The 22,412-nt window shown below is 54.9% G+C and overlaps 1 protein-coding gene across 2 annotated transcripts in view; it reads left to right on the top strand.

Annotated features, from left to right (window-relative positions):
- Window positions 1-14,443, top strand: part of KLHL29 (kelch like family member 29) — a 266,413-nt gene extending 251,970 nt beyond the window's left edge. For both annotated transcript variants that reach the window (XM_059660438.1, XM_059660439.1), the window contains 8 exons: window positions 2,122-2,324; window positions 3,474-3,733; window positions 5,291-5,489; window positions 5,638-5,820; window positions 5,987-6,167; window positions 9,532-9,725; window positions 10,060-10,204; window positions 12,386-14,443. In XM_059660438.1, coding sequence (XP_059516421.1) covers window positions 2,122-2,324; window positions 3,474-3,733; window positions 5,291-5,489; window positions 5,638-5,820; window positions 5,987-6,167; window positions 9,532-9,725; window positions 10,060-10,204; window positions 12,386-12,569 — 1,549 coding nt within the window. In that variant the 3' untranslated portion in view covers window positions 12,570-14,443. The remainder of the gene's footprint in view (window positions 1-2,121; window positions 2,325-3,473; window positions 3,734-5,290; window positions 5,490-5,637; window positions 5,821-5,986; window positions 6,168-9,531; window positions 9,726-10,059; window positions 10,205-12,385) is intronic.
- Window positions 14,444-22,412: the final 7,969 nt, after the last annotated feature.

Genomic DNA, 22,412 nt, shown 5'->3' with positions numbered 1-22,412 from the left:
TCTGCTCAACACCCCTCCTCACAGGTGATCTTGGGGTTCTCAGGACCACATGTCAGTGCGTGCATATGCGTGTACATAGGTGTGTGTGTGTGTGTGTGCACGTGTGCATCCTGAAGTCCCACCTCAGCAGGTCACTGAGTTTGAGCTCCTCCGCTGAGGACTCATAGGCAGGAGGACTGGCCAGAGGAGTAGACACAATGGCTGGGGCCTTGGGAGAAGGGGAGCAGCCCTACTGTGGCCTCGTCGGCCTGGCCCTGCTATGGCCCAGGGTCACCTCCGCGAGCACCAAGGGCATGAGGAGGACAGGCCAGACAGGTGCGTGTAGGAATGAAGGCAGAGGCAGCAAAGACTTAGAGTAAGAGGTTGACCAGATGACCTGGGGTGTTCAGGATTTCTGTAGTTTTGAGCGATCACATAGGAACTATTTTTATACTTAACCACACCACGCCGGCATGGACATCCATCCCCACAGCAGAAGGCTAGGTGGTTGTCACTTTCAAAACTGCACACACCGTATACCTGTGGGTTTGAGAACAGGCTCTGCTCAGACTCTGTGTAGCACACCTTCCCCTCTCAGCTGCCGGGGCAGCAGGCCCCTGTGGTGAGCCATTCTGTGGGGATGGACACTTGCTCAGGCAGCCGGTAGCAGCTGCCCCTGCCCTGCCAGGCCATATCTGTGCTTTCATGGCCCTGGGTGGCCAGCGCCCACCCAGAGAGAGTTCTCTGACGCAGGCATTTCAGGCACTGCGGGTAGAGCGGTCTCGCGGGAAGGGTGTTCCCCACGGGACTCTAGACTGCAACTGGTTCAGCCTCTTGTTTTGCAGAAGAGGAGCCTGAGGGCCAGAGAGATCAAGGCTGTGCCCTCAGTGACAGCGCCGCGGCACCCAGGTCCCCGAGCTCCCTGCTAACAGGAGGTGGCCTCTCTGGGGCCAGCCTGCTCACTTGCTGGACACTCCATACCCTACTGCCAGCCACAGGGCACCCAGGGGACCAGGCGGGAGATCTTGGCCCCTGGCCGCCTCAGGAGTCGGGGCGGGGGGGGTAGGTCATCTCCCAGGACTGTGGCTGAACCCAGCCCAGGCAGAACTAGGCTCGGTGAGAGGTGGGGCTGGCCAGGGCGGCTGAGACGGGTGCCAAGCCGACCGCCTCTGAGAAACCTGCCTCCTGACTCGCTGCTCGGGTGTCTTTCTTCCTGTACTGCTGTGACTTTTGCTTCATCTTATCTGTTTCCTTCCAGGTCCAGCTTTAGGGTGCGGCTGCCAGGCCTTAGGAGCCTTTGCAATGGTTTTTGTATTCCTGTAGACACCAGATATAAACATATTTATATATTTGTGTCCCTCCCCCGCTCCCCCCAGTTCACAAGCCCGATGCACACTCTACACGCAGGCCACTCTGACCTCTGACCCCGTGTTCCATGTGGCAGGAGGGCCCCGCCCCGGGCCAGGTCCCAGGTCATGGCTGCTGGCTGTCTGTGGCGGAAGTCCTTGGTTGTCCCCCCTCCCCTCCTCCCAGCTCTAACCATTCTGTCCGTCTGTCTCGTCTCGTCCTCAGTTTCAAAGCAATGTCATGAAGGGCTTCCTCCTCGTGCCTAAAAGGAAACAATATGCTTTTGGAAAGAGGTGGGGTTGGAGTCAGTGTCCGGGGCAGCGTGGGGCCCTCAGTCTCGGGGTGTTCAAGGACGTCTCCAGAGGGGCTGTGAGCGCAGCCTGTGGGGAGCCTCGGTCACGCTGGAGAGTCTCCCGTCGGAGGCAGACGGGTCCCAGGCCCGGGGCCTGCTGGCCGTGTTGGCGGAGACGCCGGGCCAGCAGCGGGGCCGAGCCGTATTGTTTCCCTTTGCGGCCAGTCGTGGTCCTCGTCCCCATCCTCAGCTCATGCTTTTTGATTTGCATCTTTTTTTGCATGGACATGCCGAGTAGTGATAAGCAGGGCTTTCTGTTCTTTCTGGGCGTCTCTGGTCAGACTCTTCTCTTTCAGATCCCGCGTGAGGTCGTTAGGTTCAGGTGTGTCCCTGCCGTGTCCCTAAAGTGAAGGGCGTGACCGAGGCATGCAGGGAGCCCTAGCCCTGTGAGGAGCGGCCGAGGCCGCGGGCGGCAGGTAAGGACACCTGGTCTCTGTGCCTAGGTCGGTGCAAGACGGCAGCCAGAGCGGCCGGGAGAAGCTGGAGCTCGTCCTGTCCGACCTGCAGGCGGACGTCCTGGAGCTGCTGCTGGAGTTCGTGTACACGGGCTCCCTGGTCATCGACTCGGCCAACGCCAAGACGCTGCTGGAGGCGGCCAGCAAGTTCCAGTTCCACACCTTCTGCAGAGTTTGCGTGTCCTTCCTGGGTGAGCCGGGAGCGCCTGTCACCTGGGGAAATAGGGGTGGTGGGAGGAAATTCAAAACAGCAAGGGTTTCGGGGGGGGGGGGCTGTGTGTGCACCCCCTGCAGGTGCAGTTTTAAGATGATAATTCGGGCACCTGTACGCAAAGGCCTTTGCTCACCAGCATGGACAGAGGGCACCTCTGCATCGCTCTCCCAGGCCCAGGCAGCTTTGTGAGGACAAATGGAGCCATGGGGGTCGTGTGATGGTTTGTTCATGGGGAGCTTGGGCCCTGGCCTCCCAGCCCTGGCCTCTAAACATGGAACAAGGAGCCACACACTTTATATCCCTCTACCTGCACCACACCAGGTGGCCACACAGGTCTATGTGGGCTGTCCCTTGGACACGCAGACCTGCTGTCCGGGCTGGGGATCTGAGTGTCAGGGACCCCCAGCCGGAGAACACACTTATTCTACAGCTTGGAGCTGCCCGGCTTCGGGGAGAGCAGGGTGAGGGTGGGGTAGGGTTGAGTCACCAGAATCCATGGCCTGAGTGTTGAGTGCAGCCAGAGAACTAGGGGCTGAGCCTAGAGACAGGAGGTCATGGGCGGGTGTGGGGAGGGGGATAGAGCAATCTAGAAGGGCCAGGACCACAGCCTCAGAGTTAGGTTCCCGAAAGTACGGGCGTCCTGGGACCCAGACATTTCTAGGCTAGAATAACCGTTAGTGGGGTCTCGGGGGAGTGACCAGGCTGAGCCCAGGTCTACAGGTCAGCAGGGGGGACTGAGGCCCGTGGGCGATGGTGGGTGGCATAGATGGGGTGTTACTGCTCCCATGACTCTGAAGTAGGGGTGTGTGACTCCAGGCACGCCCTTCACACTGACGGGAGACACCATAGGCCTCTAGTGTGACCCCCACCCCCTGCCCCGTGGCCCACAGGCAGTGAGGAAGCTCCGCACCTCACAGTCCTCTGCTGGGACCCGCAGGAGCAGAGGGAGGGCCTGGGACAGTCAGCGGGAGGCGGGGCAGAGGGGAACCCCGGACGTGGACACAGGAAGTGGGCTCATGGGGACCCTGGCCATGGGCTCAGAGAAGGACCCAGGGGGACAGGTAGCTGGCACAGGTAGCTCCCATCCAGGGCCCCATGGTCAGTGGTCACGTGTTCTCGTCCCCAGAGAAGCAGCTGACGGCCAGCAACTGCCTGGGGGTGCTGGCCATGGCGGAGGCCATGCAGTGCAGCGAGCTCTACCACATGGCCAAGGCCTTCGCGCTGCAGATCTTCCCCGAGGTGGCGGCCCAGGAGGAGATTCTCGGCATCGCCAAGGACGACTTCATCGCCTACATCTCCAACGACAGCCTCAACACCAAGGCCGAGGAGCTGGTGTACGAGACCGTCATCAAGTGGATCAAGAAGGACCCTGCGTCCCGCGCACAGGTGAGGCCCGCCCCTCCTTCCAGCCCAGCCCCGCCGGCGCCTGGGCAAGGAGGCAGGAAGGTAGAGGAGGCCGGGCTGCCCGTGGGCCCGGCCACAGGGAGGCTGAGCCACGGGGAGGCTGGAACTGCTCCGGGGGCAGCAGACGGGCGAAGGGAGGAGTGAGAGATGCAGAACCAGGCCCCTGGTTCTCCAGGGCTGGCATTCCACTGGCAGGAGACCCAAGCTGACCAAGAGACCACGGGATCCGGGGGACAACGTCAGGGCCCTTCGGGGAGAAGTGTGCCCGAGCCAGGGCACCCGGTGCTCCCCTGAGCTCAGACCAGCAGGAGGAGCACCCATGCTCTGGTTCCTGGGAAGGTGGAGGGCAACCACCGCACACGGGACGCAGGAAGCGAGGCCCTGGGAGCGGGCAGCTGGAGCAATCAGGGCCAGGGCCAGGGCCAGGCAGGAGGAAAGGAGGCAGGGTCCCAGGGGCGCCTGAGTCCCAGGACACCAAGCACATCCCAGCAGGATCTCGGGGCCGGAAAGCCCCGCTGGAGGCCCCTCAGAATGGAGCTGCTCGGCTCCCACATGGGAGGACCCCTGGGAGCTCGTGTAGCTGCACAGTGCCACAGCCACCTGCTCACACATGGTGTCCCGTGCCTCCTCCCTCCCTCACTCCCCGACCAAGGCCTCCCTAGCCTCCAGGATGCCCAGTCACCCCTGAGGGGTCCTGCCTCCAGTCTCCTCCAGATTCATTCCCACCCTGCAGCCTCCGCACAGTGGCAGGTCCGGGCGCCAGTCTGAGGCCGTGGGACGCCCTAAAGGGGTTTGGCTGTTGGTGTTGGGGAGACGCAGGTTCTGACGGTTGTGATTTGCAAGCTTGTCAGTCATCATCTCCTTTCCAAAGCTGATGGCCACCAGCTTCCCTGGCCCTCCCACCTCTGCTGGGCGCCTGCCCCATGCACACCTCTCTGAGGGCCGGGCCGTCCATCTCAGCCCCCGCAGCCTGGCCTGGAGCAGAGGCCCATGCTGGGGTGGAGGTGGGAGCGAGGTGCTGCCGAGACAGATGGACGGTCCTCCCCAGGCTCAGCTGCCATCGGCCAGACCCCGCCGGCACCCCCCCTCCCCGCTCCGTCCTCTCGCCGCCCCCCAGCTGCTGGGAGCTGCCTTTTTTTGTTGTTGTTCTCACCCGAGGATATTTTTCCAGTGATCCTTAGAGAGAGTGGAAGGGAGGGGGAGGGACAGAGAGAAAAACATTGACGTGAGAGAGAGAGAGACACATCGATCGGTTTCCTCCCACATGAGGCCCGACCAGGGCCAGGGATCAAGCCTGCAACCGAAGTCCATGCCCTTGACCGGAATCGAACCCGGGACCTTTCAGTTCACAGGCCGGCGCTCTATCCACTGAGCACACCGGCCAGGGCTGGGGGCTGCCTTCTCTCTCTGCCGAGGCAGGTGAGCGAGGGGCTGTCCTCCCAGCCAGACACAGACTGAACCACCCGGCGTGCAGTCCCAGGACACGCGCGGGGCTGGCCCGCTGCACGGTCTGAGCAGACCCCGTGTCCCCCGCCCCAGTACGCAGCGGAGCTCCTGGCGGTGGTGCGCCTCCCCTTCATCCACCCCAGCTACCTGCTCAACGTGGTTGACAACGAGGAGCTGATCAAGTCGTCGGAAGCGTGTCGGGACCTGGTCAACGAGGCCAAGCGCTACCACATGCTCCCCCACGCCCGCCAGGAGATGCAGACGCCCCGAACCCGGCCCCGCCTCTCCGCAGGTATTGGGGGGGCGTGCCCCCAGCCCCGCAGGTGTCCTGGGGTGGGCCTGACTCCGGGTGGTCCCCCAGAGAGGCCCTGGGTGCAGAAGCTGCGAGTGTGGGAGGTGGCCGGGGAGGGTCCCAAGTGTGTCCGTCTGTGTCCCCGCAGGTGTGGCTGAAGTCATCGTCTTGGTTGGGGGCCGTCAGATGGTGGGGATGACTCAGCGCTCACTGGTGGCCGTCACCTGCTGGAACCCACAGAACAACAAGTGGTACCCCTTGGCCTCACTGCCTTTCTACGACCGCGAGTTCTTCAGTGTAGTGAGTGCCGGGGACAACATCTACCTCTCAGGTGAGGCCCTCGGGCCGCTGGGGATGGGCGTGGGCTTCCAGGGCCGCCTTCCCGCACAGCAGGGCTGAGGACGGCCCGGCCGGGAGGGCAAAGCCTCCCGCTGACCTGAGCGGGGCTGCCTGGCGCGGCCTCCTCACCCCCCGCCCCGGGCCTCCCCGCTCTGCAGGTGGGATGGAGTCAGGGGTGACGCTGGCCGACGTCTGGTGCTACATGTCCCTGCTCGACAACTGGAACCTCGTGTCCAGAATGACGGTCCCCCGCTGTCGGCACAACAGCCTGGTCTACGACGGGAAGATTTACACCCTCGGGGGGCTCAGCGTGGCCGGCAACGTGGACCACGTGGAGAGGTGATGGGGCCACGGTCACAACGGGGGGTGGGGGGCATCCTCTGAAATTCACCAAAAGCTAAAATCTCGCTGCTCCTCCTTCCCAACACCCACCCCCCGAGCCACTAGAGCCTGGACCAGCCGTGGGCAAACTACAGCCCGCGGGCCGGATCCGGCCCGTTCGGCTGTTCTATCCGGCCTGCGGAGCCGAAAGAGCGGAGAGTTCTCTTGCTCTCCCCTCCACTCCTTCACCAGCAGCAGTGTTAACATGTATTAGTTCACACAAACACTCCATCCATGCTTTTGTTCCAGCCCTCCGGTCCAGTTTAAGAACCCATTGTGGCCCTCGAGTCAAAAAGTTTGCCCACCCCTGGCCTGGACGTTTGTAAGGCGATGCCCAGGCTCTTCGAACAGAGAGAGTGAGGGGTCTGGGGAGGGGAGGTAGAAGGCCCACAGCTGCGGGCCGCTGACATGGGACACTCTTGTGCCAACAGCCCCTCCTGGTGGCAGACAAGTGGGAGGCCTGAGACCAGGGGTGGGAGGCACAGGCGGGGCTGAGCTGGCGGGAAGGCACTGGGACTGGACTCGCTAGAATTTAAGGGGAAGCAGGAACCCTTGGCCCAAATGTGTGCCCTTCTGATGGCTGTGCCTCTGTGTCCCCGCCAAGTGTGGGGTTACACACCTGGGAGCCCCCTTTCTCCCTCCATCCTGCACAGACCAGGAAATGCGCTTCTGACACGCCTTTGGGGCAGTCCTGCTTTTAGGAAAACAGATGCCCCAGAGAGTGACCAGTTAGGCTGAGCTGGCCCCAAGTTCCAGCCCAGGACACAGCCAAGATCCCCGGAGCCCTTTCCCACGGCCTCCCCATACCCCTGCCCACGTCACCAGCTGCCACCGAAAGCAGATATCCCCGCGTGACAGCCTTTTGCCCAGGGAGCCACACTCACCCCTCAGTGTGTGCCTTTCCCTCGCTGGCTAATTGGACACTTGACAAATGTCCCGGTGAAGATGGTTTCAGAGTGAGACGGGCCGAGTGTGCTCACTATGGGCGTTTAACTCCCCCACGTGGAGCCCAGCGTTGGCTCGGAAGCAGCATTTAATTGTCATATTGACTCGGAGATCACGGGGCATCCCCGTGTGATGATGAGACGCTGGTCCTGCCGTGGACCCCAGGCCAGCGCCGACGCTGACAGCCTTCGGCGGGCCCACGGCACGGCCACCACGCCCAGGCCTCCCAGAAGCCCGGCTTCACTCGTTTGTCATCCAGTAATAAGCGCATGAAGCGGAGACGTTTTCTAGGTAGGAGTAAACTGAGCTAGAGCTGTCATCCCGCTTGCTGCTGTCAGCTATTTTTAATCTCCTAAGACGTTGAGTACTCGTTTTGCAAACTTACACTAGTTGATAAATACAGGGATTTGTTTGAGGATCAAATACACCAGGAGCCGGATACATCCCACTGCCCTTGGGCCTGGGAGCCGTTCTCCCCGACCTGGGAACAGGCTCTCCCGGCTTCCCCTGGGGGCGGGCACAGAGGGACCAGACACCCTGGCACCCAGGTGATGGAGGAGCAGCCCAGGACAACAGGGTGCCCTTTGTCAGCCACCTGGGTCTGCCAGCTGGCCTTGTAGGGATTGGACGCAGACTTGAAGACCCTTGGGTGGTGTGAGTGCAAGTGAGGGGGAGGGTGCAGGGTTCCCAAGGGGCAGAGCCGAGCCCTTTGGGCAAGTCAAGTGCTGTGGCACATGGTGGCTATGATGAGAAACAGGGTGCTTTGTTCCCCAGGAAGCACTAATGGTACAAATTGCTCTTATATTGATAATGAATGCGATATATGGTGCATTATAATTATACTAGAGGCCCAGTGCACGAAGTTCATGCACTCAGGGGGATCTCTCAGCCTGGCCTCTTGCAGTCTGGGAGCCCTCGGGGGATGTCTGACTGACGGCAGTCAGACATCCTTAGCGCTGCTGTGGAGGCAGGAGAGGTCCCCACCACTGCACTCGCCAGCCGTGAGCCTGGCTTCCGGCTGAGCAGCGCTCCGCCTGCGTTGAGCATTTGCCCCCCTGGTGGCCAGTGCACGTCATAACGACTGGTCGACCAGTCAACTGTCAGCCCCCTGGTGGTCAGTGCATTTCATAGTGAGCGATTGAGCAGCCTTTAGCATATCATTAGTATATTATGCTTTGATTGGTTGAATGGCCCACCGGACGACCAGACACTTAGCATATTAGGCTTTTATTATATAGGATTACATTGCTGTATTACAGGAATAGAGCAAGATTATGCACTTATAGATTAAAATAATAGTACAATAGACAAATATGTATGATATCATTACATAAATCACTGGGTCTAATATTTTATAGCCATATATCACAGAGCTGTGGTTACTGAATAAATGATAGCATAGTGGAGCCCCACACTCCTCGGGGTCATTTGCATGTCATTAGCATATCCTCCAGGTTGTGAGGGGACTGAGGGCTGTGGCTTGGCAATCAGCCACCTGGATTACCAAGCTCTAGGGAGAGTTGCATTTGGCGGAAGCCACACAATCCCCGACTGACTCCAGCCCCTTCTCAAGAGCTCTTTGGATCTCTGCCATCCTGGCTTAAAAAACAGACACCTGAACTTCTGACAAGAAGACACTTACTGCATCACCTATTAGCACATCTTCAGCTGGGGCTAATTCAGCCCAGCCCTGCTGCCCTGTGAGGACCTCCGCCTCTTCTCAGATGCTGAGTCTGCACAAGCCCAGAGCTGGATGTACCACAGTGGCCCCCTCATCCCCCTCCCAGAGCCAGGGGCTGTCTTCCGGGGTCACTGAGCTGTGACCGGGTTACGGCTCATGCTCCAAGGAGGTGCATGGGAACAAGTGGGCCCAGGGTGCTCCCAGGAGAGAGGTGCTGGGGCCCCGAGAGCGGAGCAGCGAGCCCGCAGCGGAGGTCCGCCCTGGGTCCCGGGCACGTGGAAAAGCAGCCAGCAGTGTGGACGGGCCAGCGCTGAGCGGTCTGGAGCGAGTGCTGGTGAGGTCAGCGCACGAGGAACACGGCGCGGACGCTGAGACCTGGGCCCAGGAAGAAAGACCTGAAAGATCCCAGTTCCCTGCCTGGTCTGCTCAGGCCCAATTCCCCTCTTCCTGTCCGCTGCTTCCTGTTCTCACGTCCCCCTGTCTGGTCCTCACTTCTCAGATTGGGAGGAAGGCCAGCCCCCCGGTGGCCTTGAGCGACTCCTCCGAGGGCCCCGAGCCGTGTGAGCTCGGGCTGTGCCAGGGGTGCCCAGGGCAGGAAGCAGACGGTGGTGCGCCCGCTATCTGCTGCCTCCGTGTGGCCCCTGCCCCTCACCGGGCCCACTCTGACCCTGGGGTCGTTTTCTCCTCTCTCGGCAGGTATGACACCATCACCAACCAGTGGGAGGCCGTGGCCCCGCTGCCCAAGGCCGTGCACTCTGCAGCAGCCACCGTCTGCGGCGGCAAGATCTACGTGTTCGGCGGCGTGAACGAGGCGGGCCGCGCCGCGGGCGTCCTCCAGTCTTTCGTTCCACAGACCAACACGTGGAGCTTCATCGAGTCGCCAATGATCGGTGAGAACCAGCGTCCCCTCAGCCCAGGGCAGTGCAGCGTCCCCACCTCGTCCTTCCATTGGGTCTCAGTAGCCCAGGCCCAGAGGGCGGGCTCAGCCCAATGCTCCCGTGAACCCCAGCCGGGGCGGGAGGGGCAGGCGAACCCCAGCCCACCCCCTGGACCCAGGGCAAGCTATTTCATGTGCAGGTGCCTCCTGGCCCTGGGCCGTGTCCAGGGGCTGGTCAGTGACACGGGGCCTTTCCAGCTCCCTTCCCCTGGGGGGTCCCCTGGGGAAGAAAAGGGGAGAGAAGGCCAGAGCATCGCCCTGACCTGCCTGGCCTGCTCTCCCCACAGACAACAAGTACGCGCCCGCCGTCACCCTCAACGGCTTCGTGTTCATCCTGGGTGGGGCTTACGCCAGAGCCACCACCATCTACGACCCGGAAAAAGGGAGCATAAAGGCGGGCCCCAACATGAATCACTCTCGCCAGTTCTGCAGGTGAGCAGGCGGGCGATTTGGCCAAGGTGGGAAGGAGGAGGGGAGTTGGGAGGGGGCGGGACAGTAGGAGAGGTTTGAGCGCAATGCCTGACCTCCATTCATTGGCCAAAGGGAGTCCCGGGCCCAGAGCAGCGCCCAACAGACACAGGTGTGGGCATTGGTGCCCCAGCAGAGTGTGAAGCCCCATCTCCACGCCGGAAATGAAGGGCTTCCTACGGGGACCTGCCCGGGTCCCTCCAGGCCACCCTTCTCTGGGTCGGGGGGAGGGTGGGGCTGCAGGTCAGCTTTCCCCCGGACCACCTGCCCATCGCATACAGAGGCAGTGCCAAGCCCTACCGGGGACAAGCAGCTCCTGGGGGTACCAATGGTGCCATGATCCTGGTGGCCCTTTGGAGCCGGGCCCAGCAAGTGGCACCCGGAGTCTCAAAGCTGCCTGGGCAGAAACACACACGAACCAGCCCCCGCTCCCCCAGGACAACATGGGAGAGGTCAGTGTGTGGCTTGGTTCCCAGTCGTCCTGGCCCCGTGGCCCAGGAAAACTCCCCTGGGCAGTGAGACACAGACCTGCGCCTCCACCCCTTGTTCCTGGACTAAGAGGAACGAGGACTACGAAGGCGCCCCAAGACCCCCTTTTAGCGTTTCCTTAGCAGATGGCGTCTGAAGACAGCTCCGCCCCCGCAGAGGTGGTCCCCGGTCCTCAGTGTGGACAGCATGAGCACTAAGCAGAGCCCGCTGTTTGTGCGGCATAGCCAGAAAAGCGAAAAGCTGCTGCGAGCCTGTGGTGTGACCTTGGGGAGGGAAGGACCACCCCACCCCGAGGTCCTATCCATGAACCAGGCAGTGGGACGGGACGACTGCTGAGTGCCTGGCAGCACGGAGGTCCCAGGTCTCCTCATGTCGCACACTCTAACGGTGGCATGCGCAGGGCAGCTCCGACTGCACTCCCCCCTGATAAGGAGCTGGAGTTTGAGCAGGGCTTGTGGGAGGACTCCCCGACCTCACCTGAGACTCAGTGCGGGCGCAGAAAGACAAAATGCTGAGGGGAGGTTTGAGCTGGGTCTTGCAAGAGAAGCAGGGAGAAGCTGTGCCCCAAGGGGAGGAGTGTGGGGCCCTGATGGCGGAGCAACTGAGGGACCTTGGGTGTCTGCTGAGCAGTCTAGAGTCTAGACCAGTGATGGCGAACCTATGACACGCAAACTCATTTTTTTGGTTGATTTTTCTTTGTTAAATGGCATTTAAATATATAAAATAAATATCAAAAATATAAGTCTTTGTTTTACTATGGTTGCAAATATCAAAAAATTTCTATATGTGACACGGCACCAGAGTTAAGTTAGGGTTTTTCAAAATGCTGACACGCCGAGCTCAAAAGGTTCGCCATCACTGGTCTAGGCTGATATGCTCTGTTGGAGGCTCAGAACTTCAGAAAGGGGTGGAGACGTGCAACGGGTATCTGTTCAGCCGACAGCCAAGAAGAAATGGCCATTCGCCCAAGTGAGCGAGCAGTCGGAGCTAGATGTGTGGGTCTGCGTGAGGGGTGGCTCAAAGGAGGAAGTGCAGACAGGACAGCGTGGGGAGCTCACAGGGGGGACCGCTGGCTGAGCCCCAGGACCAAACCAGGGAGCGAGGCGCGGGACCACGTGGTAACCCTGCAGGAGCTCCCGGGCCCGCAGCCGTGGGTGGGCAGCCGCGCCTGCCCCGCGGTTAAGGAGCCGCAGCAGGAAGCTGTGACTCTGAGCCTCGGCCAGGGTGCAAACCGCACTCACAGGGCCGAGCTCAGTTATACCGGCTCCTGGCTGCCGCCTCCTAGTGAGTCACGTGCCCACGGGATCTGAGCGGCAGGAAGGCCGGGTTTGGGCATCGGGAAATGCGGGGACGCGCTGAGCTGATTCGAGAGCCTGTACAGGAGGCTGTTCACCTTCAGTCAGACCCGCAGGCCCTGGGCACCCAGTATGCAGGTGTCACCCCCACCGCCAAGGGGGGTGCCGCATGGCGGCCTGATTGGCGGTGGGGAAAGATGTTTCCTTATACAGCTGAGGTCAGAGGGCAGAGGAGAGCAGCCAGGTCCCGTGTGGCTGTTGCAGAAGGGCAGCAGCAGCGGCCACACACGGGGAGGGAGGCTCTGTCTCCAGGTCCATGTGGAAGCAGCATGGCTGACGCTCTCCCCGCTTCCCCCGGCAGTGCCGTGGTGCTCGACGGCAAGATCTATGCGACGGGGGGCATCGTCAGCAGCGAGGGGCCGGCGCTGGGCAACATGGAGGCCTACGAGCCCGCCACCAACACCTGGACCCTCCTCCCCCACATGCCCTGCCCCGTGTTCAGACACGGCTGCGTCGTGATAAAGAAATACATTCAGAGCGGCTGACGTCAGCGGGACAGCCACGCGAGACCGTGGACGAGTCTGGTGAGGCACGTGCTCCTCACAGGATCAGTTTTCAGCAACACCCACAAGAGGCCGACAGACACACCCGGGGGACTCGCTGCGCTCCGCATTCGGATCCTCCACATTGGATGTCCTGTCGGAGGTCGTCCTTGCCTGTGGGGGCCCGGGCTTGGCTCGGGGCACAGGGACCCACCTTCCAGGCGGCCTCGGGCTCCGCGGAAGGACTTGCTCTGACGGAGGCGCTCGCTCTGCCCGGTGCAATAGAGTCTCACATATTTTTCGACTGGGAGAGAGCAGCTGCTTTTCCTTCCTGCAGAGCAAGCCGGACCCCTAGACCACCACAGACCAGTTATCCTGTAACAATAGTAGGCGTCAGGCTCCCTTGGGATAAGATCAAAGTGTCCTTCTCACTTTGATTCCTATTTTGTTTTTAACCAGCCTACACTCCCAGTGGCCGAGCAGACGGGTGGGATCGCAGCGCAGGGCCCGCCGTGGCCGGAGCCGCCGCAGGGGCAGCCGTAGGGACCGTTGGGAGAGCGGCTGTCCTTCCCAGGTTCTTCTACCATGTTTTTGCTGCAGAAGGGCCAGATGATCGTGCTAGCTTTCTCTTATCCAATATGAAGTATTTAGATTTCCAAGGCGTTTTCTTGATAAACAAAAGGCTATTTTTAAGTACGGAGAGGAGGCGGCCAGGCCGGGGAGCAGGCGGGAGCTCCGGAGCTCTGAGGAGGTCGTGCCGGGGTGGCACGGGCTCTAGTTTTTCTACGTGCAGAAGAGAGGAGCTCGCCTGGGTGGCACAGAGGCACCCGTTTTATTTTTAGAGAAAGTAACTCCCAGACAGCCCCCTACGAGCTGTGCCTCCTGAGGACATCGTCCAATAAAGAGGCTGTTCTAGCAGGAAATGACCAGCTCCCTCCTGGGGGAAGGCTGAGGCCCCGGGCCGGTGGGGCGGAGGACGGGAGGACGTGTCCACAAAGCACGGGGGACTATTTTTGATATTTATATTCGTAGCTCTATAGCAAGGCACCTGCCACCACGCACTCAGGGTGGGGCAGCCTGCGTAGACGAGCCATGACAGCCGAGGCCTGGGGCGTGGGCGGAATCTTCTAGCAGCATATTAACCGGAGACAGGGAAGCCAGGAGGGAGGCCACACGTGGCTCAAAGGAGAAAGGCCTTCCCGCCAAGGCCGTCCTCAGACCCGCACACCTCACGCGGTAGTCAGTGTCCACGCCAGGGCAGGAAGAACGCCGCCGCCGCTGCGCTGTTTAGTTGAAGTTGGTACCAAATACACATTTACCATTTTTATATCTGGGAAGTCAACTTGCATTTCATGATTTAAAAAATAATAATAATAATAAAAAGCCACTGGTAAGGAGCAAAGGCCAGGCCACGCTTCCCGTCTCTCCGTGAGGACGACAGAGCTCTCATGCTCGCACGGACAGGTGTGGCTCCCACTTGGACGAGACACCGAGCTTCGTGATGCAGTTTTTAATATTATTTATTCTTTTAAAAAGTAATAAGCACAAAACTACATACGTTGTATGTCATTTACAGTATTTATGTCAAACAGGGTGCAAGTGTGAACCCAAGGACTGGAGCACAAATTTCTAACTGCCCGGGGCAGGGCTAACGTTAGCGTTGGTGTGCGTCTGCCTCCAAAGGAGGTGTTAGCAGTCAGCAGGACTCAACACAGGTGGCACTGAAATTCCGTTTCTCTCCTCACTGATCACACTGGAGCAAAACTGGCTATTTCTGTGAATGATATAAACAGGGTTCTCTGTAATGGTATTGTACATAGTATATGTTTATCGTTAAGTTCTTGTTATATTATAATAAATATATTTATAGATCTAGACCCGGAAGTCCATGTAATGTCTTCGTGTGCCTTCATCCTGGCCACGGTGATGAGAAAGCCCAGTGTAGGTCCTTCTCCCTCGTGGGCTCCGTCACAGACCTGCACGCAGACCCCGATGAGGAAAAAGGATAGGACTCCTGGGCAGGAAGGACGTCAAGAATAAAGGGCAATTAAAGGCCAAAATGAAAGGGACTTGCAAACAGTCTGGAATGACTCTGAGGCTCTCCCTTCAGTTGTCAGTGCTTTTTTTAAAAAAATGTTTTTATTGATTTTAAAGAGGGAGGGAGAGGTAGAAATATGAGAGAGAAACATCGACTGGCTGCCTCCCACACCACCCCACCACCACCACCACCTCCACCAGGGATTGAGCCTGAAACCAGGGCATGTGTCCCGACTGGGAATAGAACCAGCAACCTCTTGGTGCATGGGTCAGTGCTCAACCACTGAGCCACACCGGCCGGGCATAAGTGATCTATTGTACTAGTACAACCAGACGCTTCAAAGTTAGCTTCCCCCTGGTCTAACCCCCGTGTCTGGCATCCTTATTGAGGGGCTGCCAAAGCCACCAGGCCACTCCAACTCCTCAGCCTGAGAAGAAACACAACATACTTCCTGCGGAAGAACAGCAAGGCGAGGCTTCTAGCGTAAAATTCAGACTCGGTGGCCTCCCGGTCTTCCGTCACCCCCGAGGCTGTTGGCTAGCACGTCACATAGACGGACTTGGCTAAGGAGGCCCATGCAAGGCTTCCCGAGGTGAACAGGTAATCCACCAGGCAGGACCGCACCCTCTTGCAGGGGAAGACGTTGAGGAGGAGAAGGTGGGGTTATCCGCATTTCTTAATCCGCAAACCTCCTTGGGACCTAGTGTCTCATTGCCGGAAAACAACCTGGAAAAGTGGGCGGGGGTGGGGGAGCATGGGAGCCCAGAGCGCCTGGCCGAGGCCTTGCGATGCCAAATGAGTAGCTGCCAGGACATCTTCAGAAGCATGGGTCATAGAGGAAAGGAAGGAGAGCTGGAGGATCCCAGCTGTGAAGAGCTGAAATATAGCCTGTCATCAAACCCAAGCAATAGTTCTCTCAGCTCCTTCTGTCCACTCTACTTCCCGAAATCAAGGGAAACATGTTCCCTGGTCTGTGAAGAGCCCGTGTCCTTCACACGGCACTCTGGGGTGGTAAGCACATCCCATTTCCCATGGTAAGCACATCCCATTTCCCGTGCTGAACACGTGTCCACTCTGCTAGGAGCCCAGGAGGCTGGGGAGTCTCTCCTGCTGGACTCGGGGTGCTACCGTCAGAACTAGCGTGGATGGTAAGCAGGTGGCTATGACAGCCACAGACAGGAGGCGGCTAACAGTGTGTGTGTGTGTGTGTGTGTGTGTGTGTGTGTGTGTGAGAGAGAGAGAGAGAGAGAGAGAGAGAGAGAGAGAGAGAGAGAGAGAGAAAGAGAGAATTTAAAAAAACACATAGCCAAAACAAGACTAAGTGAGGAAAAATACTTGCAGTTCCTGTGACAAAGGACTAATGTCTTTATTTAAGGGCCCATGTAATTCAATAAGAACGTTTTAAGTGGTTCCAACTGTTAAATAGGTCATAAAGAGACCCCACGAGAAGAAACCATTGCTAGTAAACACTCAACAAAAAAGTTCAACACTGGTAGTCTTTTAAATAATGACACTTAAAATAATGCGGTAACATCTTGCCCTGCTAAATCAGCTTGCTTACCAAAGCTAAAGACAAAGGGTGGGAGGGGACCTGGAGGACGGGGAGGCCTCGAGGCGTGCCAAGGGCTTTGTGAGCGGAAACGGCCCTTTTCAGAAGCCATGTGGCAAGTGCCTGTCTCAAAAGCCTGACGAGCACCTGACCCGGGAAACCCACGTCTGGGCATCGATAGGAAATGATACAAACTCCGGTGAGTCACGGCTGACGCTCCCATTCACTGACACTCACATCTGTCAGACACCACGCTGAGCACTGAGAGCCGGCACCCTCACAATCCGAGAGATGGGCACCAAAGACATGCAGCCACGGAGAAAACATCGGCCGAGAAAGAAAAGCAAGATCCATACTGTATATGACTGTGGTTATGGAAGGTATGTATGTAAAGATACGTAAAATATTTATAGAAAAGTGAAGGTTCACAGTCATAAACTACCAATAGTTGTCCCAATAGGATTCTGGGCAATTTTTCTTCCTTCTTCCTTCCATCTAAAATGTATATAAAGTGATGGCATTACTCTTATAATAAAGATATACTTTTTTTGGATGGGGAATGAGGGACAGAAAGTAATCGTTCCCCTACAGCCTAAGAAACTGTCAAAGATTATTTCCTACTCTGGGCACCATAAGCAAAGTTAGGGTTCAGAATAAAATAACAAAGAATGACATATAAGAAAGTGATGCCAGTAATAAGCAAGATGGTTTTCTAAAAAAACCTAAAGGCCTGGGAGTGAATGGATTATATCTTTCAGCGCATGGAAAACAAGAACACCAACACTCAATCTCAGGTCAATGAAGATGAAGAGGACAAAACGAAGGAGGGAAAACTCTTTCCACATCTGGATGCGTGTGTGAGTGCTGAAACCGAGTGACCAAGATCCTTGTGAAGGTCTTCTCTGATGAAATCAGTGTATTTATATAACACAATCGCACACATTATCCCATTGTACCCCCTCAATTACCCTGAAAGGCCCAGGTCATCGTCTTCACTCTTTCAAAGGAAATGAGGTCGGAAAAGTTAAGTGACTTGTGCAGTCGCGGCCACGCCAGGCCCGTGTCCTCCACACATCATCGCACTCGATCCTCTGACGATCCTCAGAGGGGGTTCCCCGGGCGCAGGTGAGGCCGTGGGTTAGGCAGAGACGGGGTCTGAGGCCCCTCAGGAGCGGGGCCGCCCGGCGAGCCTCCGGAGGGCCTGTGCGGCGTCACACAGCCTCTCCACACCTGCGGGCAGTTGCGTAGCTCTTAGGACTCCAAGACTAAGGCTCCTTCCTCCTCCCCACCCTTCTCAGAATCTGTGCTAAAGAGAGTTCTGTGATGTGAGACCCTCAGCTGGGTTAGACACGGTCCTCTCCCGAAGCGAGTTTGGGAATGCCTGGTAAGAGCCTCGGCAACACCTGGCTTCCCCAGCTTGGCTTCACCCAGGAAACCTGGGGGGATGAGAGTCCACTAAAACGTCAGCCCACCCATTGCTGTCTCTCTTGAAACTCCTGTGAGCCTCCCTATGCAATGAACTCTTAAGGAGTTCCTATCCGCCATAACCCGGCCCGGGAGAGTAACGAGGAGAACACAACAGCCTGGCTGCACCATCTCAACCCCCAAGGGCACATCATGACCTCGGTACCCCAGGAGGCAGGAGGCTAAAGTGCTTCCCTCCGTACTGAGCATGCTCCGCTGTAAGGGATATCACCAAATTGCTCTAAAAGCATTTATCATCCTGCCATAATCAGCATGTATGGGAGTTTCATTTCCCTTCACCCTCACCAATACTAAATACAGGCAAACTTTAAAATGTTTTTGCTTATATCACAGATGAAAAATATGTTTTGGCCTCTTGTAATTCTATCTGTAAATTTTCTATTTACATCCTTTGGAGCTTGTTGTTTTATCTATTACTGAGTTGTGTTTTATTTATGGGACCTCTTTATATCTTAGGACCTTTAATAACCCTTTCTCAGTTATATAGACGGTAAACATCTCCTCCCAGTTTATCATTTGTCTTGTTGTAAATTTTGTCTTCATTGTAGAGAATCTTAAATTACTATGTAGTCAAATCTAGCTTTTATAGTTTTGAAAGGCTTCCTTTATCCTGAGTATATAGTTTTTAATTCTCTTGTATTTACTTTTAACCTTTTATTTTTCATGTTTCCTTCTTAAATCCACTATCCTGAAATGTTTTTGTGTAGGATATAAAGTAGAGCTCTAACTTCCCCTCTACACACACACAGACACACACACACACAGATTGCTCTTCCTAATTAATCTCTGTGATTTGAGATACCAATTCCCTCTTGTATTATTCCCATAGATTCAGACCTGTGTAGGGCTTATTAATCTATTGGTCTTATTGCTTCTCTCTTTTTATCCTAATATATAATAATAAAAGTGTAATATGCTAATTAGACCAGAAGTCCTTCTGGATGACCTCCAGGACAAAGCTGGGGCTGTGAGGGAAAAAAGGAAGGCCTACTCTTGCATGAATTTCGTGCATCAGGCCTCTAGTAATTTCATAATAAATCTTGATGTTTTCTACAGAAAGTCTCATCCTGTCATTTTTTTAAATTCTATTTTTTTAAAAAACTCCCAAAATCTCTAGATTGAGGTATGAACTCTAAATAAGTCTGTTTTAAGATAGGTGTTACATATTCTTTTTGAAGCTTAATCCTGTTGTTTCATAGTTTTTGTTGCTACTGTGAAGGGGCTCTTTTTGTCCCATGACATTTACTGCTTATTAATAATATATTTAGAAGTTGTTGATCTCTGATAAAAATAAAAAAGTGTTTTCCCACCTGGGTCAAGGAGCTAACCCAAATGGGGACCCAACTCCGAGAAGTCTGCCTTCCCCACACGACAGCAGAAATAAGATCACCCAAAATCTGCACTCACCTTCCCAAGTTGATCATCCCTGTGCTCTGCTGCCTCTAACATCAGCAGGTCGCCTGGGGTCTTTCCTCATGAAAGCTGAGGGCACGGCCTTTGAGCGGATCAGGCCAGATGAATAAGACCTTGTTCGCTGCAGGCAAGGACCACGTCCTCCGGCGCCCACAGAACACACACCCTGATGAGTAGAGACAGGTATCCCGAGCTCCACTGGCAACCTGGACGTACTTTCAGTATGAAACGTGGGAAGACGAGGTCACGGCTCTGCGCATGCTCCAGCCGTCCCTGCAGCCTTCAGATGACTAAAGAAACAGTCGTTCTTGTTAAAGGGGCTTCACCTACTATGTATACGGAATTCCTCCATCTCTAGGACGCTGGCCACTGCTCAAGTGCAAACCTGTGCAGCAGAGGAGCCTTGGGGGCTGGGCATCCTGTTAGTAAAAATCCAACGCTGAGGCTCTGCAGTTCACCCCCTGCTTTCTCTAAGCACCTTTCCATCGCCAGTGCCTTGTTTCAAGCCCTTATCACTCCTTACCTTGGCTGTTGTCATAGCCTCTCTCAGATGGTTATCCTATGTAATAAAAGCCTAATATGCAAATTGTCCTCTCAGGCGGTGGTTCGACCGCTTGCAATGACGTGCGCTGACCACAAGGGGGCAGCATGGCCCGTGCAGCAGGCAGCAGTGGAAGCGCTGCCAGCCCTGATAGGCTCCAACAAGAGCGGGACCACAGCGGGATGGTGGAACGGATGAGCGGGTGGTGCCAGGCCAAGGTGAGTGGGAGCAGGGGCCCAGGTGCTGCCCAGGGCCCAGAGGTCAGTTGGGACCTGCCCTTCCGTGCCAGATGCTCACACTTCGATCGCCGGCCAGGCCTAGGGGCTGCACCCATGCACAAATTTCATGCACCAGGCCTTTAGTTTTTAAAATAACCGCTTTGATATATAATTCATATATGCTAAAATTCATCTTTTTAAAGTGTACAATTCATCAGGTTTGAGCAGCCATCAGCACTGTCTAATTTCAGAACACTTTCATCATCTCAAAAAGAAACCTGTTCCCATTAGCAGTCACACCCACCTCCCCAGCCCCAGCCCACAGCAAACACTGATCTCCTTCCTGTCTCTGTGGATTGCCCGTTATGGACAGTTCCTATAAATGGAACCATGCAGTACGTGGTCTCTTCTCTATGCCTTCTTCCGCTTAGCGGAGCATTCTCAAGTTTCATCTATGTTGTATCGTGTATCAATACTTCACTTATTTTATGGCCAAGTAATATTCCACTGAACCGGTATATAAAATGGATACATTTAGGATCTCCATTCTCAGTTGGTGGACACTGGGTTACTTCCACACTTCAACTATTAGGAATAATGCTGCAATGAACATTGGTATAAAGGTCTTGAGACTAAATAAAATTGGGGAATACTGAGTTTAACAAAGTTAAACAGGTTTCTTTACTACAGGATTTCTCAGAGTCAAAAACAGACTCCCACTCATCCTAACTGTACTAAAGTGGATGCACGAGGCAGCGTTTTGCCAAACTTATTTGGAAACTTCTAAATTATGATACAAGCTCAAATAATCACATGGGGTTCTGGGATCAATACATCTGACCTCATCTTTAGAACAGCCAAAATATTTAAGAAAAATTGATACATTTTCACACTGTAGCAGAAGAAATAAAATCAGTATTCTTCAAAGTCAACTAAATCCTTCTCCTGAATATAGCAAAATATGTTTCACTATAATTTTCTAAGTCCCCCCAAAGACCTGAGCATCTCTACTTATACTGTAATATTTTAAAAATTGGGGGGGGGGGGGGAATTGAAATAAACCATCACCTAATAACTACTCTACACAACAACTAAAATACCCAAACCAGCTACCAATGAGGGCTGCAAAAGGGGGACCTGACATTTTCTGGAAAGGCTCCTGGCATTCTGTACTTAATTTTTAACATGACAATCTTCTCAGCAAGTAAGTTGTAGTGAAGAACAGCGAAACCAATGACTGGCCCATCGATATTCAAAATGCAAAAACTTTCACATCCCAGTATTCTCACGAAAGTGTCATAGTAAAACAAAGATATTCTATTTAATATTTGTGTTAATAGTGAGACGACATTTCATCAATTCCAACTATTAAATCTTGACTATGTGGAGAGAAAAAAAACCACTTTTTAATAAAAAGAGCTTTTGCTGTTTTGTTTCTGGAGACACATAAGTTCAAAAAATGTGGAAATTGGTGTAAAGAAACATCCCAAAGATGTGAAGTGGTTTTTCTTATAGCATGACAGGCAATTATTCCTTTCTTTGCTACTAACTCCATTTTAAACAATCTTATTAAAGAGATTTCTTGATTGAGCTGTGGTGAGCTATAGAGCGGACAGCTTCCTGTCACCTTTAACTACTTGAAGGAACTTGAGACTTCCTACCACAAATAACCTTTATTTCAGTAACATATCAAGTATAATGTTATTTGTGGATTGTCATATTTCCTTTTTATTTTTTTAATATATTTTTTATTGGTTTCAGAGAGGAAGGGAGAGGGAGATAGAAATATCAATGATGAGAATCATTGATCAGCTGCCTCCTGCACGCCCCCTGCTGGGGATCAAGCCTGCAACCCGGGTATGTGCCCTTGACTGGAATCGAACCCGGGACCCTTCAGTCCCCAGGCCAATGCTCTATCCACTGAGCGCAACCGATAGGGCCACATTTCCTTTAAGAAAAAAACACCACACATACATTCTGTTTGCAAAGTCTTGTTAAAAAAGCTTTGCACTCATTAACGTGCTAAAATAGAAATTTGTCATTAATTTCCAACACTTTCTCAAAAGCAATGTTAAGCTATAAGGAAAGTAACTATACACAATGTTTACAAATAATGCTATCTCATATCAAAATTAATGCTTTGCCGCCAGACTGCTAGGGACAGAATCTAAACTGAACAGCATAGGGACAAAAGAGAGACGTAGAATAAAGAAGGGAGGGGAACAAAGTGAGAGCGTTAGGAAAGTGCTGTATGTAGCGAGCTATACGCACCTGACTTGGGCTAGTCATGTGCTTTTTAAGAAAACTCGTTCCAAAGTTTCTTAAGCCTTTGGTTTTACTGTGGCTCTTGAGATCCCATGACAATATACAATTTTAGAGTACTGCTCACTGACTTAGCATTTGTGGAGAAATTGGAAATTCCAAAGCATTTAATAACTGGTAGGGACCAAATTCATTACATTGCGTCAGACATTGACACTTTTTTTACCTGCTATCTCAAACACCTATAACACGCTGGGGCCTCAATGCAACCAATCCTAGCTGTAGTTCTGATCCAACTGCCAACTTCCTCTGAGGTGTGGGTGACGCCTGCAGGGTACAT

This window comes from Myotis daubentonii, chromosome 12 (genome assembly GCF_963259705.1).
Source record: "Myotis daubentonii chromosome 12, mMyoDau2.1, whole genome shotgun sequence".
NCBI lineage: Eukaryota > Metazoa > Chordata > Mammalia > Chiroptera > Vespertilionidae > Myotis > Myotis daubentonii.
This window is presented reverse-complemented; position numbering and strand designations above follow the sequence as displayed.